At 41.7% G+C, this 16,539-nt stretch overlaps 1 protein-coding gene across 1 annotated transcript in view; it reads right to left on the reverse strand.

Moving 5' to 3' along the window:
• The window catches only part of LOC145415990 (uncharacterized), a 31,946-nt gene extending 17,027 nt beyond the window's left edge, over positions 1–14,919 (reverse strand). Inside the window, exons 1-2 of the mRNA XM_080285092.1 lie at positions 14,846–14,919; positions 1,664–1,809 (exon numbers count right to left, since the gene is read on the reverse strand). Of these exons, the coding sequence (XP_080141218.1) occupies positions 1,664–1,809; positions 14,846–14,903 (204 nt within the window). The 5' untranslated portion in view covers positions 14,904–14,919. The remainder of the gene's footprint in view (positions 1–1,663; positions 1,810–14,845) is intronic.
• Positions 14,920–16,539: the final 1,620 nt, after the last annotated feature.

A 16,539-nucleotide genomic window follows, 5' to 3' on the forward strand; every position in this document is an offset into this window, starting at 1 on the left:
ATGTAGAGTCAGCTGTGCAGGTGTGTGAAGAGGAAACAAACAACAGTATACCATAAAAAAATATGATAATCCCGAATTCTAGTATGCTAAGAAAGTGAAATGATTAACGCGCCATGGTTGAAAGCAAAGAGGTGGCAGGAGGTTTTTCTATTACGTAAGGAGTGCTAGGGACGTTGTGTGGCCTCCCACGTAAGAACTGTGTTAGCCCAGCTTGAGTCGTAAGATTTTTTGTCTTTATCCATCTTTTTCTGGGGCTATACTATCCTGTAGGTATGTTGTTTAAGCTAAAAAGGAAGGCGACTGATATCATTAAAAAGAAAATATATAATGTCAGTGTTCAATCAAACGATGACAATACAAGATATTTATTGCTTCTCAACTCATCCAAATCTCCGGCTATCGTCAAGTACATACAGAAAGCAGGCCTTAGGATTGCAGCATCCTCAGGACGCAAAACAGAAGAAATGGTCAAAACAAAAGTGAGAGGTAGAAAAAAGTTGGAACAGCATACCGTGCAGTAGAAGCTCAAAAACGTACATAGAGGAAACAGGACGAGGAATGGGTACAAGGATAGCGGAACACATAGCAGATATGCAGTGTCACAAGGTATCTGATTCCCCAGTGTTGTACATAGATCAGCACAGTCAAGTTTTGCCCAAGTGGTATGAAGCTCCAGTCACTGAGAGAGAACTGAATATACAAATGAGTAAAATGTTAGAAGCAGCTCACACTGACGTAAAAAATGTAACTATCCATTGGGAGGAATTCTTCAGCCTAGTAGATATACAAGAATGATAGCACTAATGTCGTAATCAGGGGTGGGGTAGGACGACGGAATTTTCTTAATGGTAGCCAATCAGGATGCGACACGAGAAGGAGGAGGGAATTTCCATGGGTATAAATATCTCGGCTGTGACTTCCTGTTCACATTCTTTGAAGATGGATTCCGTGAAGTCCGAAACGTTCGAGAAAATAACGAATCCAAGCTCAAACGTATGTCTCTCTCCCGCCCGACATTTCCGCTGGACGTTCCATTCCCTGAGGCCAAAACGTCCTACGCGAAACAAACAGCTTCACACACCCTGACGATATATATCACTTTAATTTAATCTTACCCAGTCCAAAGGTGGGAATAGAGGTCGGGATGATGTATAATGATGATGATGGTAATGATGACGATGAAGCAGATGAGTATTTTGTTCGCCTACTCTACCTGCCTTTTCATTTACCTACTGTACAGTGGACCAGTGAACTGGAGGTAGGCTATTAACTGTAGCCTTAACCATCCCCTTCACCTCTACGGATCCTTCCTGCATTGGATAATGTTGCCTGCACCTAGGAATAGTAAGATAAAAACACGCGTGTTATCTTAGCGAAAGAGGTTTACACTCGTGCATTAACTTTTTGTTTTGTTTCCTGATGAAAGTATTAAACAGTCATTTCGAAAAGTTGCTATTGTGGGTAGATACAACAGTTCCGGCCAGACCTAGAGCCTTCACAGATATCTGAATAAAGCCCGGGTCGTCAAAGCTGTTATCTCTCCAGTAAAGCAATTTTTCCAAACGTAGAATCAGTTTTTCCGAATTCATAAAATCATGTCAGTATGACGACAAGACACTGTTTTAATTATTTGAATTTTTTCATACACGTATTTATTTATTACCTGGATTTCTGGTAAGACGGGGCGATGGAAGCCAAGTGGCAGGAATGGAAGCCAAGGGGATCCACCACCATCTTCGGGGAGGCTGGGAAGGAGATTGCGTGTCCAAGGATCACCATTGTCTTGTGAATTCTCCAGGGAGGTGAAGTCTTCAGCTGGAGAGAAATAGAAGACTTAGATCTGGGCCCACTGCCTGCACGAGGGTCATAAAAATTGGAAACAAGGCACTGGCGAATCCCAGTCTTCCCGTACATAATGACTCGTGATGGGTGGAAATCAGGCCTTCACCCTGAGGGGAGGAGGAAGAGGATGAGAAGGAGGAGGAAGAAGAAATGGAGAGATAGTAGAAGATGGAGGAAGAGGAGGAGGCGAAGAAAAAGGAGGAGGAGGAAATTAAAGAACTAGCTACTATCGGGTAGGAGAGAGTAGATTTATATCGGTCAGTTATATGATCACGAGCCATTAACACCTTCCGTCTGGGGAAATATTTGTATTTTTTTTCTCTTCAGACACTGTATTAAGCTGACAGCCATAGAAGTCAAATAGTTAATACCACACCATTTACCCTTTTGATTTGGACAATTCTAGTATGCTAACCCCCTGGGGGTAGTGTTTTTTTTTTTTTTCAAGAATACTCCCCCAGTATCCCTGCTTGTCGTAGAAGGCGACTAAAAGGGTTGGCAGAGGGTTAGTGCCCCTCCCCGGAAAACAACTAACTAAAAAACAAACAAGAAGCCTCGGACAAGGACTGACCAAACGATGACGACCAAGGACCGGACAAAGGACTTGGTAATGGATACGTGGAATGTAAGAGGAGCGAATGATGAGGTGAAAGAGAGAGAGATTGTCCAGGTGCTTGAGGGTGCGAAAGTGGATGTATGTGGAATAACTGAAACAAAATGGAGAGGAGAAAGTGTGAGAGAATGGGAGTATGGATGGGGTATATGTGCAGGAGTAGGTGAGAATGAGAGGGCAAAGGAAGGAGTATGTATAGTTGTGAGTAAAAGATGGAAGAAGAGCATAAGACAGTATGGATCAGTTGGGTCAAGGATTGTGTGGGTAAAGTTGAAAGTTGGAATACAAATGTGGGCGATTGTGTGTGTGTATGCGCCAACGCATGATCGTGCTAGAAAAGTGAGAGAAGAGTTCTGGACAAATGTAGAAGTGTGCATGGAAAAGTTTGGAAGGAATGAGGGAGTGTTTTTGATCGGTGATGTGAATGGTAAAGGTGGGAATGTGAAGGTGGATGGAATAGTTGGTGAGTTGGGTGTGCCTGCTGAGATAGATGAGAATGGGAGTGCGTTAGTGGACATTTGTGCTGGGAGGTGGTTGGTGATAGCCAATACCCTCTTCAGGCATAAAATGATCCACAGGTATACATGGCGAGTCATGAGAAGGGTGGGTGGTGAACTGAATGAAAGGAAGGCAATGATTGATTATGTGTGTGTGTGGATGAAAGGATGCGAAGATGTGTAATGGATGCAAGAGTTTATAGAGGTTGGGGGAGTGGACTTTCTGACCACTACTTGGTGGTGGCCAGAATTAAAATTCAAGTAAGATGGAGGAATAGAAGAAGGGAAAGACGAGAGGAGGGAGAAGTTGCAAGGAGAGTGGAAAGGTTACAAGAGGATGAGAAAAAGGCAGAGTATAAGAGAGAAGTGGAGGAACGATTGGGCAAATATGAATTGGAGCAGATGGGAGACGTGGAAGGTGTCTGTAGGATATTTACAGAAGAAATATGTGCAGCATGTGATGTGGTGTGTGGAAGGAAGAGAAGGCGGAGAGGGGTGCAAGGAACAGCGTGGTGGACTGAAGAGGTAAGACAGGCTGTGGCACAAAAGAAGAAAGCATACAATGAATGGATGAGAAATAAGGCCGTGGAAGAAGTTGAGAGGCGGAAGAGAGAGTTGTATGTAGAAAGAAAGAGAGAGGTGAAAAGATTAGTAAGAGAGAGTAAGAAGAGAGTGGATGAGGAGTTTAGAAGGAACTTGAGTGTAAAGTGGAGGGACTGTAAGAAAATGTTCTGGAAAGAGGTGAAAAGAGTAAGACAGGGTGGAAATGAAGTTAGCAAGGGAGTGAAAGATAAAAATGGTAGATTGCTAGTGGAGAAGGGAGAAAAAGTGAGCAGATGGAGAGAACACTTTAAGGAATTGTTGAACATAGAGGATGGAAGTAATGCGAGTATAAGTGGCTGGGGAATGGCTGGGAGAAGGAGGTAGGTGAGAAGACAGGAAGAAATCAGTATGATAGAAGTTGTGGAAGCAATGAAGAAAGTTAAATCGGGGAAAGCCCCAGGAATTGATGGAGTGTGTGGTGAAATGCTGAAGCATGGGGGAGAGACAGTAGTAGAATGGATGTGGAAGATGTGCAGATTGGCCTGGGAGGAAGGTTGAGTCCCAGAGGATTGGAAGTCAGGTATAATTATTCCCTTGTACAAAGGAAAATGGGAAAAAGAACTGTGTGGTAATCATAGGGGCATTTGTCTTCTTAGTATAACAGGAAAAGTGTATGGTAGGATTCTTATTGACAGAGATAGAGAAAGAACAGAGAAATTAGTTGGAGAAGAACAGGGAGGCTTTAGGAAGGGAAAAGGTTGTGTAGATCAGATATTCATTCTTAGATCTGTAGTGGAAAAGTTTCTAGAGAAGGGAAAGAAGTTGTATGCGGCTTTCATGGATTTGGAGAAAGCATATGACAGGGTGGATAGACAAGGATTGTGGAAAGTGTTAAGAATATATGGAGTAGATGGGAAGTTGTTGAATGCTGTGAAGAGTATGTACGATGGTGCAAAGGTTGCAGTGCGTGTAGATGGTGAACTAAGTGAATTTTTCTCTTTGAAGGTTGGGTTGAAACAGGGATGTGTCATGTCTCCATGGTTGTTCAATCTGTACAGGGATGGGGAAATAAAGAGGTACAAGGTAGGGTAGTGGATGTTGGAGTGGCCCTGGTGAGAGAGGATAGTGTTTGGAAACTCCCTGTACTGTTGTTTGCAGATGATACTGTGTTGTTGAGTGAAGACGAAGGGGAGCTGCAAGGCTTGGTGGATGAGTTTGGGAGAGTGTGTAAGAAACGGAATCTAAAGGTGAATGTAGGGAAGAGTAAAGTGATGGTCTTTGAGAGACGTGAAGTCAGTGAATGGACAGCGAGGTTGGATGGTGAGGAATTGGAAAATGTGAGTACGTTTAAGTACTTGGGTAGTGTGATGAGTAAGGATGGAGGTTTGGAGGGTGAAGTGCTTGAAAGGGTACAGCAGGGAAGAAAGGTTGCAGGTTCTTTGAAAGCAGTGATAAGAAACAGGGAAGTGAGCATGGAAGGGAAAAAGTTACTACATGACAGTATTGTGATACCAACTCTAACGTACGGAAGTGAAGCTTGGACGTTGTTGGAAGGACACAAGTCAAGAGTGAGAGCAGTGGAAATGAGTTATTTAAGAGGAGCCTGTGGAGTCACATGGAGAGACAGGCTGACGAATGAGGATATAAAGGAGCGTTGTGGTGTGGATGTGGATGTGATAGGAAGCGTTATGAGGAACACACTGAGGTGGTTTGGCCATGTGGAGAGGATGGAGGGTGAAAGACTGACGAAGAGAGTATATGTGAGTGGGGTGGAGGAGGGAAGATGGAGGGGGAGGCCGAGGATGAGATGGAGGGATGGGGTGGAGAGGTATATGAGAGAGGGGGGGGTGAGTTGGGAGCAGGGCAGTGAAATGGCGGGGGACAGGGTGACTTGGAAGCGATTTGTCTGTGGCCACCCCAAACGGGATTGAGGCGTCTGGCAATAGATAGATAGATAGATAGTATGCTACTTCAGCTAATATCAGACGATTCGGCTCAGCTGATAATCACGTGAGATTGAGAGCAGCTTGTGTGTGTGTGTGTGTGTGTGTGTGTGTGTGTGTGTGTGTGTGTGTGTGTGTGTGAGCCAGCGCCGAGTCCCATTCTCTTCCTAGAGCAACACTGATAACAGCCGTTTTACATAATATATCGTAAGAGGAGTAAACGTGGAGTTATTTTCTCTCTCTCTCTCTCTCTCTCTCTCTCTTATATATATATATATATATATATATATATATATATATATATATATATATATATATATATATATATATATATATATATATATATATATATATATATACAGTGGTAGTTGGGGGCCCGCACCAACCATTCACTCAATGTAGTGCTGCTTCGGGTGTCTGCCCTTTCCTCTCTCCTTTCCTTCTTTTTCCGTCTTTGTTATCTTCATTCTTTCCTCTTCCTTCTGCCTATGGGTTGAGAAGCCAAATTGTTTCCTGTACACCAGGAAACCATTTACTACGCTGGGTGGTAACCATATAACCAAATTATGGCGCCTGGTGGTTTATTGGGTAATTAAGGCGCTCCAGTCGGATGGAGCCTGTGTAGGTTTATGTCCAAAGGATGGTTGGGGTTTATTGCTCGAGTTATGCCACTCAGGGATGAGTGAGGCTGGTCACTCTCACCTTAAACGTCAGGACCACCTTGCCTCACCCCTGGCTCCTTCGCTTCTCCATGGGGCAACATAGGAGTGGATGATGGGTGGATGGTATATGTCTATCTATCTATCTATTTATCTATCTATCGAGAGAGGTTATTTTTGATGCGCTATGTTTTTCATAAGCATAGTATAACTGTCTGATGTATATTAAATTTAGGAAAGTGGTTAGGATTACTGCAGCTAGAATTTAGCGGTTATGTTTGGTAATTTAGTTGGTTAGAAATGGTTAGGTTAGGTTAGGTTAGGTTACGGCTGTCGTAAAATGGAAGTAGTTAGGATTACGACAGTTAGAATTTAGCAGCAGCTGCCGTAATCCTAACCACTGCCTAAAGTTAAGTATTGAACAGGAAACTCGCAGCAAAAGGGTTAAATTCAAAGGAGTGATTTTAGTGTTACTCTCGGTGTCTCATGCCTCACGGTAAGTGCATTTTGTTTAGAATTTTTGTCCTGGGAAGGATAAATAGAACTTTTAAGGACTCTCCACTTTTGCAGTGAGCTTAGTGCTGGAGAGGGATACCTTTATGTGACCACGATATGACGTGCTGTGGACCTGCATGGTTACACAAACGTCCGTCATTCCTTTCCCTATCCTCAAAAGACAGTATTGTGGAATGTAGAATAAGGACAACTTGGGCCTACCGTCCATTGGGTTCACGTTTAGATGAGCCTGTGGTTACACTTACTACAGGTACAACAGTAAGCTGCCCTTTATTGAATAAAATCACGTTTGAGAAACATGATTAATCTCAGACGTCACTACACTGATAAACACACCTAGGCTCCTCTTACTCTCAGCTGAATACGAGTAAAATCATCTCGTTGAAGTACAATAATAGAGTTAGGCCGACCATGAGAGAGTTTATTGTCACAGTATCCGAACTACCAACCACCAAGGACTTACTTCGAAAGGAATAAAATAGTCTGACGATAGCTGTACGAAATAGTATTTACCTTTTACTCTGCCTAAAATTGTCATCTCTCCATCGTAAATATAGGTTAACATTACATTATGATGCTGGTCTCAAAGAAGTGTCATGGAAAGGACGTGGAGCCGTAACATTGTCTTTTCTGCCAATCAGCTACAATGAAAAGCTGCAAAACGAAGAAAACCACGGCCAAGTTAAGAAGAAGAAAAAAAAAAAGGTTACAGCGTTGTCTTCACTGTGGATGTGTTTGAACGATTATACATAAACCAATACAGTTACATACACGTATGAAACCTTTAACTACGAACATCTTACACTGCCTTTATGTATATTTTGGCTAATGTTAAAAAACTGACTGCGCCCCCACCTATAACAAGTAAAACAATAAACCAGTTAACTCTTCGAATCCTATAAATCTCTTGTAATTTTACGTTTACAATTGCCATAAGTTTTTATAAGTATACAGGAGGCTCTTGGAACTTGAGGGATAGATTTATCATTAACCTCCACTTCAGATGGTCTTCCTTTACTAAATAAATCGTCCAAGAATAAGATGAATAAAAGTCATTCGAATAAAGGTGCTAAAACCATTACTATCAATTTTGTATAATAATAATAAAAAAATAATAATAATGGTAATAGTAGTAATAGTAGTAGTAGTAGTAGTTGTAATAGTAGTAGTAGAAGTAGTAGCAGCAGCAGCAGCAGATGCAGTAGTAGTGGTGGTAGTAGTAGTAGTAGTAGTAGTAGTAGTAGTGTAATAATACTAATACTAATAATATTAATCTATCTATCTATCTATTGCCAGACGCCTCAATCCTGTTTGGGGTGGCAACAAACAAATCGCCTCCAAATCGCCCTGTCCCCCGCCATTTCACTGCCCTGCTCCCAACTCACACCCCCCTCTCTCATATACCTCTCCACCCCATCCCTCCATCTCATCCTCGGCCTTCCCCTCCCTCTTCCCCCTTCCACCTCACTCACATACACTCTCTTCGTCAGTCTTTCACCCCCCATCCTCTCCACATGGCCAAACCACCTCAGTGTGTTAATAATAATAATAATAATAATAATAATAATAATAATAATAATAATAAAGTTGTAGTCTGTTCCAGCTTACACAAATGATTTACTCTAATCCTAAGAAATCGCAGCCACAATCAAACACTTCAGACCAAGTTTGTCATTATTATACTGTCATTGCCATCGCCACTTTCTTTTTTTTTTTTTTTTTTTTTTTGGCTTAGGTGAGTATTTTCAATCTACTGTAGAGGGTTAATATACTGTATTTCCTTTACTCACTATTTCAATAGGAGAATTCATTCCTAATTCGGGTATATTCAGCAGCAAAACAGAAGAGTAGGCCGTGGAATTCAGGGAGTAAGCGCACACACACACACACACACACACACACACACACACACACACACACACACACACACACACACACACACTTTTTCTGCACCCCCTCGAACCTAGTGACCTAGTGTAATTTATTGTTGCTGTCTCCAAACAGCTGAGGGGAGATCTGTCGCCCTGGGGGGGGTTACATTTAGCTTTGACTAATACAAGGCGCCCTTGAAATAAAACTATCCAATGCTAGTGTGGATGCTATACAACAGACAAGGGAATACCTAGGAGTAGTAGTAGTAGTAGTAATAGTATTAGCAGTAGTCTTTTGTTTCTCAAAAGTGTTAGTCCTTCCAAAAGCATTCATCTGCACTCGGACCATGTTCGCACATTTCACTTACGAGACTGTAACATTACTTAAACATAACACAACCTTTATCAGCGGAATTGATAGCCTATCTCACAGTTCCTTTTATCATTTTTTTACGCTTGCATGAGAAGTTTCCTGTGATGTACAAATTCTTTCTCTCTCTCCTTACACAATGTTTTCTCTATTAACTCTCTACGTAATAGACAATATATGTAGTTTCATTAACCACTTCATTCCGTTGACTCAGACACTGTTAGATTCGTGCGACAAAGATTCATCCCAAGCAATAAGTGGTAAAATTTAGCCTTCAGTATTCTTACCATTAAAGGTCTTTCCAGATTTAAAGTATTGTGGTGGTCTGGGTAAAATGAAAATACTCGTTCATCATAGCACGTAAGTGGTGAAATTTTAGGTCATGTCTGGCCATCACCCTTTCAATCGATGATGTATTTTTTGTAATATACTCTTGCTACCTACACACGATTTGTTGAGACCATTTGCAGTGAAGAAGTAAATGAAAGTCTTGTTTAACCTCTGAAATAAGACAAAACCTCTCTATAACCGAATAAAACTGTTTGGAGATAACAAAAACTATAGCACCAGTCGAGCAGGGCAGTACTCCCAATGTGGATGGAAAGCTGATGATAGGGAGAGCTGGAGCTCCCGTTTCATCAGCCCTCGGGACTAGGTCCCGACCATCCCCCTTTGCTGAACTTTTTCAGTGTCTCAGTAACACAGAGAGTAGGCCAGCATGCTCTCCAGTACAAGTTTCTCTAACTATCAACACCAAACTACATGCACAGTACACACCACACTTCCTTTTCAAAATTTAAAAAGAAAAAATGGCATCGAATAACATAGCCTTGGAGTCCCCAAGGGGGGGGACCATAAATGCCCCCACCTTCTGCCCCTCTCCCGGTGACGACTCAAGATGCCTGGAACCACTGTCTGACTCTCTTCTTCTTCATTTCTGCAACATTCGTGGCCTTTCCTCTAACTTTCGCTCTGTTGAGCACCACCTCTCCTTCTCTAAACCTCACCTTCTTTTTCTAACTGAGACTCAGCTGTCTGAGGCAACTGACAGCAAACCCTTTTCTGTATCCTCCTACTTTCTCTATACTCATTTCAAAGCCAAAGGTGGCTGTTGTGTATATATACGCAACAACTTATCTTGCTCTCGTGTTCCTGAACTTGATTCTTCTGAATTCTCTACACTCTGGCTTCCGCTTTCCTGTCATTCTCTGACTAAATATATGTGCTGTTTACTTATCCCCTAATTCTACTGACTATCAAAAATTCTTCGACTATCTTACTTCTACGATGGAACACATTCTCTCCATTTCTCCTTTCTCTGAAGTCTCCATTCTAGGAGATTTCAATGTTCACCACCACCTTTGTCTCTCCTCTCCTTTCACTGATCCACCTGGTGAACAAGCCTACACCTTTTCTGTCCTTAATGACCTAGAGCAGCTTGTACAGCACCCTACCCGTATCCCTGATCGCCTTGGAGAGAATTCCAACATACTTGACCTCTTCCTTACAACTAATCCTTCTGCTTACACTGTTAATCTTTTCTCTCCGTTGGGCTCCTCCGAGCACAACCTTACCACCTTAACCTGTTCTATTGCTCCAGTACAGCCTGCTGACCCTCCAAAGAAACGTCGTCTGTGCCACTTTGGAGCTGCGGACTGGGATGCCCTCAGGCAGTACTTCTTTGATTTTCCCTGGAATGATTATTGCTTCCATGGCCGGGAGCCATCTGGGTGTGCCTTGCGCATTACAGAGGTTATTCTTTCAGGCATGGAAGCATACATTCCTTTCTCATATCCTTTGACTAATGCACGAAAGCCTTGGTTTAATCACGCTTGTTCTAATGCTGTCCGCAACAAGGAGAGGGCCTATAAAAGGTACCAGAGCCAACCCACCCCTGAATCACATCTTTTATATGTTTCAGCCCGGAATTGTGCTAAGTCTGTTCTTCGCTCTGCTAAAAATATTTTCATCCGTACTAAGTGCTCTCAACTCTCTAACTCGAATTCTTCCCGCTCCTTCTGGCACCTTGCCAAAAACCTTTCTAACAACTTTACCTCATCATCCTTCCCTCCTCTTTTCTACTCTGATGGCTCTGTAGCTATTTCTTCTACTGATAAGCAGATCTCTTCGCTCAGACTTTCTTCTCCAATTCCATCTTAGACGATTCCGGTGCTGTTCCTCCATCACATCCCCCCTCTGACTTCTTCATGGCTGACATTAAAATTTCTTCAGCTGATGTATTTTCTGCTGTCACAGGCCTCAGTACTAATAAGGCATATGGGCCTGATGGAGTCCCTCCTGTTGTTCTCAAGAACTGTGCTTCTGTGCTTACACCCTGCCTAGGCAAACTCTTTCGCCTTTGTCTGTCAACTTGTACCTTTCCTTCTTGCTGGAAGTTTGCTCTCATTCAGCCAGTCCCAAAGAAGGGTGACCATTCCCAACCCTCTAACTATCGTCCAATTGCTTTAACATCCTTTATCTCAAAAGTTTTCGAGTCTGTTCTTAATAGAAATATTTTAAAGCATCTTTCCTATCACAACCTTCTTTCTGATTGTCAGTATGGGTTCCGTCAGGGACTCTCCACCGGCGATCTTCTCACCTACCTTTCAGACTCCTGGTCATCCTCCTTTCGGGACTTTGGCGAAAGCTTTGCCATTGCACTTGACATCTCTAAGGCTTTCGATCGAGTCTGGCATAAATCTTCAATTTCCAAACTGCCCTCTTACGGTTTCTATCCTTCTATCTGTGCCTTCATCTCTAGCTTCCTTTCTGGTCGTTCTATAGCCACTGTCGTAGACGGCCATCGTTCTTCTCCTAGATCTATTAACAGTGGTGTTCCTCAGGGCTCTGTCCTATCACCAACTCTCTCCCTTTTATTCATCACTGACCTTCTACGTTGTACATCTAACCCTATCCACTCATACGCTGATGACTCCACCCTTCACCTTTCCATACGATTCCCGCAACGTCCATCTCAGCAGTTACTTCAACAAACAAGGGATGAGGCTATGGCACACCTAATGTCTGACTTGGCTCATATCTCTAACTGGGTTAAAAATGATCTTGTTGTTTTTAATGCATCAAAGACTCAGTTTTTGCACCTATCAACCCGACAAAATCTTCCACAGATATACCCACTAATGTTTGATAATATTCAGCTTAATCCTTCATCATCCTTGAACATGCTTGGGGTTTCATTTACTCGGGACTTGTCTTGGAAAGATCATATTACATCTCTTGTAAAATCTGCTTCCAAGAGATTGGGTGTGCTAAGCTGACTCCGTTCCTTCTTTACCCCTGCACAATTGTTGACTCTATACAGGGGTTTTATCCGCCCCTGTGTAGAGTACAACTCTCATGTGTGGGGAGGCTCCCCACATACAGCTCTTCTCAATAGGGTGGAGTCAAAGGCTTTTCGTCTCATTAACTCTCCTCCTCTTACTGACTCCCTTCAACCTTTGTCTCTTCGCCGCACTGTTGCATCTTTATCTCTTTTCTATCGCTACTTTAATGGTCACTGCTCCTCTGAACTGTCTGCATCCATTCCTCCACCCCTAAGACGGACGCGTAGCACCCGTCTAGGTAGCGAACTCTCATCCCTTTTCTGTCCAACTTTCTAATGCAAGAGTTAACCGTTACTCCCAGTCCTTCATTTATGCAACAGGTCAACTCTGGAACTGTCTCCCTCTGTCTGTATTTCCTACTTCCTATGATCTCCAGTTTTTCAAACGCAGTGTGTCCAGGCATCTGGAAATGATAGGATCTTGAATTTGGCTCTCTCTTATATTTTGTTTTTCTCTTGGAAGGAATGGTTTTGCAGGCTCGTTGCCTTTGGTTCCTTCTTCCTCACATAAAAAATAAAATATATATATATACATTACCAGACAGACGGGGTTATAAATCAAGTAAACAGTTGTAAATCAGGTGTTGTTAATCTTGTTTCTGTTGTAAATGACCCGCGTTCTGTGCCAGACTGGGGCAGGGTACAGTCTGATTATTTTAGCTTCATTAAAACAGACGCTCCTGATCTTCCCCAAGACTCACGTGCCACAACAGTACTCCCATTGTTGCATTACGCCAGTCCTAAATTAGGCAGCTCGATCAGGTATGAAATGTGGACGGTGGGCATTAGAGCTGAAGTGGTGACATGTTCGTGAAGCAGTGACATGTTGAAGATATGTGGCACCTACAGGAGCTCCGCCAGGCCTCGGGGAACGGACTACATCATACTTATGCCCAAAGTCGGATTTTCACCCTATATACCTTATGACGTAGTTTTCACTTGATTCTTGCTGCAGTCAGTCTACTTAAGTTAACTCCAAGGTCCGAATTCTCGTCGACTAAGGAAGCTCCCTAACACCTCTTCCCCACCAGTTTATTTATGGACATGGCACATTACTGTTCTCTTGTACTGTATGTTGTTATATGCAAATTATATCGCTGATGGAATAAGTAAATAACATACGAGTAAATGGGAAAATTGAAAGTGTTAATGGCAAATAAATCGACGTGAGACCATTATTCTGTTTTGCCCTTTGTTGCTCCTAGACAGTCCCATTCAGCTTAGGACAACAGCCAGTGGCGACATCACCAATTAAGGCTAGATGCAACACCTGTGTCTTTTCTAAGCTGAATATGAATCGTACATCAATAAGAAGAATACACTGGCAAATGCTATTTACTGATGGATGGTACATGCTGTTATATCATGGATAAGAAAAAATAACATTGTAAATATTGTATATATAATCAGTACATTATATATATATATATATATATATACAGAGAAAGAGAGAGAGAGAGAGAGAGAGAGAGAGAGAGAGAGAGAGAGAGGGAGGGTGGGGGGAAAGGACAGGAAGAGAGCTTGTGATAGATACGATAACAGATATATCAGCTTCCTGTCCTGGCTACACAAACCCCCACAGCTACACTCCCTCACATACACTCACTGTACACTTATACCTACACTAATATTTAGTCACACTACGCTCACATCTACTTTTCCACTCACACTCACATTGACGCTCACACTAAGAGACTCATATTCACATAGACTTACATTGACATTGACAGTCACTGATACTGACACTTATAATCACACTCACATTTAACCTTAAACTTACATTCACTCTGACAACCATACTTACACTTAGAGACACACTCAGACACTCACATTTACTCAAAACATAATGTAGTCTTCTTTTACCTAGTGTTATATTTAATTGGGCACTTAGTAATTCTCTTACCTTTCGTCTTTCCTGCTCCTATTTCAGGATCCTGACCATCCCATGAATTAGGGAAAAAAAATTTGAGATAATGATTTCTGTAATGAATCTTCTCATCTATATCTACGCACGTACTGTACATAACACCATGTTTTTTATTACCAGCTGTTATCATAGACCATAAAATGCAGAAAATTGGCGATTACTGTACAACGAAGACATTGTTAGCCCCTTTAGCTCAAAAACATCTTTTTCATCTTGCTTTCGCTCTTGCCAGATGTTTTCCTAAGCTAAGCAGATCCTCCTCGTCGTGAAGACGTTTGTGAAGGCTACGTCTAGCCACTACCAGTGTGGAAGGTCTATCCTGAAGTGAACAGTATCGTTTGGGTGTAACAAGAATAAACGAAAAATGTAACAGAAGTGAATTTGTTAATTACTGTAATTATTAACAAAGTACCAAAGAGTTGTCGCTAACTCATCCGTCCCTACTAGCGGATAGGCCCAATTTTGCAGAGAATCAGTCATGGTCTTTCCATTACTGTCATTATGATAATAAATATTATAAATATCATTATATCCACTTCGTATTCTTGATGAAATTTACGTGTACTCTATGATATTTTCTACATTAGTAATATATTATACAATACATGTGTTGCGTCTGGTATGAAACAAGGTTTGCCAATTACTCAACTGAATGATAATTTTGCAAGATGTATATGAAGGCTGGTGTGTGCATGTACAACTCACTGTGGCTGTAACTGACCTGGCTTGGCGGTGACGATGGTAGCCACAATACACAAGATCAGCAAGAAGCACCCCATCCTGCCACACCCGTCCACCTCACCACATACACTAAGGCTCATCTCTCGTCCCTACTCACCTGGCACTGTTTACGGCTTGGCTTGGTAGGTTTTCTAGCATCTTCTGTGGGATATAACTTACATATTACACTTTACTATTGTATTTACTTATTTTTATTGGTACCTGCTACTTAGGCCAACTCATGAGTTCAGTGAAATCTGAAAAGTACACTAATGCGGTTATACCCATAGATTTGACACATGTGCAGGTGGACAGAATATGTGTGTGTGTGTGTGTGTGTGTGTGTGTGTGTGTGTGTGTGTGTATCACACACACACACACACACACACACACTATATATATATATATATATATATATATATATATATATATATATATATATATATATATATATATATATATATATATGGGAAAATAGACTGTGTTTGGCTAATTTCCTAACCCTAGAGGGATTCATCTAAACTTTGGCCTCCAGGACAGATCGTGAACTTTGTCTGCGAACTACTAAAGGTTTCCAGAATCGTGAATGAACTCTGAACATCATACAAGAACTTCAAAGTCAGAGGTGACTGTGATTGTGAAGAAGAAAGCTATAGGCGTCCATGCTCGAAAGTGTGGAATGTGTTTGAACGAGCGAAAGTGTGCCTTCTTACTTGCCTGATCTTCATGAAATTTTCATAATAAACTGTCTTATTTCAGAATGTGCATACCATCATGTCAAAGCATAGCAGGTCAAACACTTGATTCAGTTTCTGTGTTCAGGGCAATGTTTCGCTTTTTTCAGTGGAATACTGGCGACGTGGGAACAGGTGCATAACACCTATTACGTTCCATCAACTTTTCAACAGTTTCTGTGAGTTCGCTGTAGCTCTAATAATTTTAAAGATAATATAATAATATATCATCGGTATTTTTTTTTTTTTTGGGGCGGGGGGGAGATGTAGGGGCGATGTTGAGAAATTCTGCTAAGTAATAGGTATTACATTTTCATACGTTTTTTTTCAAAGGTGTTCATATATCCCCTACAACTTTAATGATTTCCGAAATAACACAGTTCCAGTGCTGTTTGCTGCTCAGTTTGGTGCTTTTTTTACTTTTCTTCAGAAATTTGTAGTGAATTTAGTGAAAAGTCACATAACATTTTCTGCTTTTAACAAGGTTCCCATCTATGTGTTTAGATCCGCTGGAACATTAATAGTCTTCAAAATAACACATTTGTCCATATATATAAATATATATATATATATATATATATATATATATATATATATATTTTATGCGAGGAAGAAGGAACCAAAGGCCATGAGCCCGCAGTAACAGTTCCCTCCAAGAGAAAAACATAATACAATGGAGAGCCAAATTCAAGATCCGATCATTTTGAGATGCCTGGACACACTGCGTTTGAAAGATTGGAGATCATAGGCAGCAGGAAATACAGACAGAGGGAGACAGTTCCAGAGTTGACCTGTTGCATAAATGAAAGACTGGGAGTAACGGTTAACTCTTGCATTAGAGAGTTGGACAGAAAAGGGATGAGAGTTTGCTGTCAGACGGGTGCTACGCGCCCGTCGTAGAGGTGGAGGAATGCAAGCAGACAGTTCAGAGAAGCAGGGACCACTAAAGTAGCGATAGAAA

Source organism: Coenobita brevimanus, chromosome 104, assembly GCF_032717465.1.
Source record: "Coenobita brevimanus isolate Jiangsu-jjx chromosome 104, ASM3271746v2, whole genome shotgun sequence".
NCBI classification, from domain to species: Eukaryota; Metazoa; Arthropoda; class Malacostraca; order Decapoda; family Coenobitidae; genus Coenobita; species Coenobita brevimanus.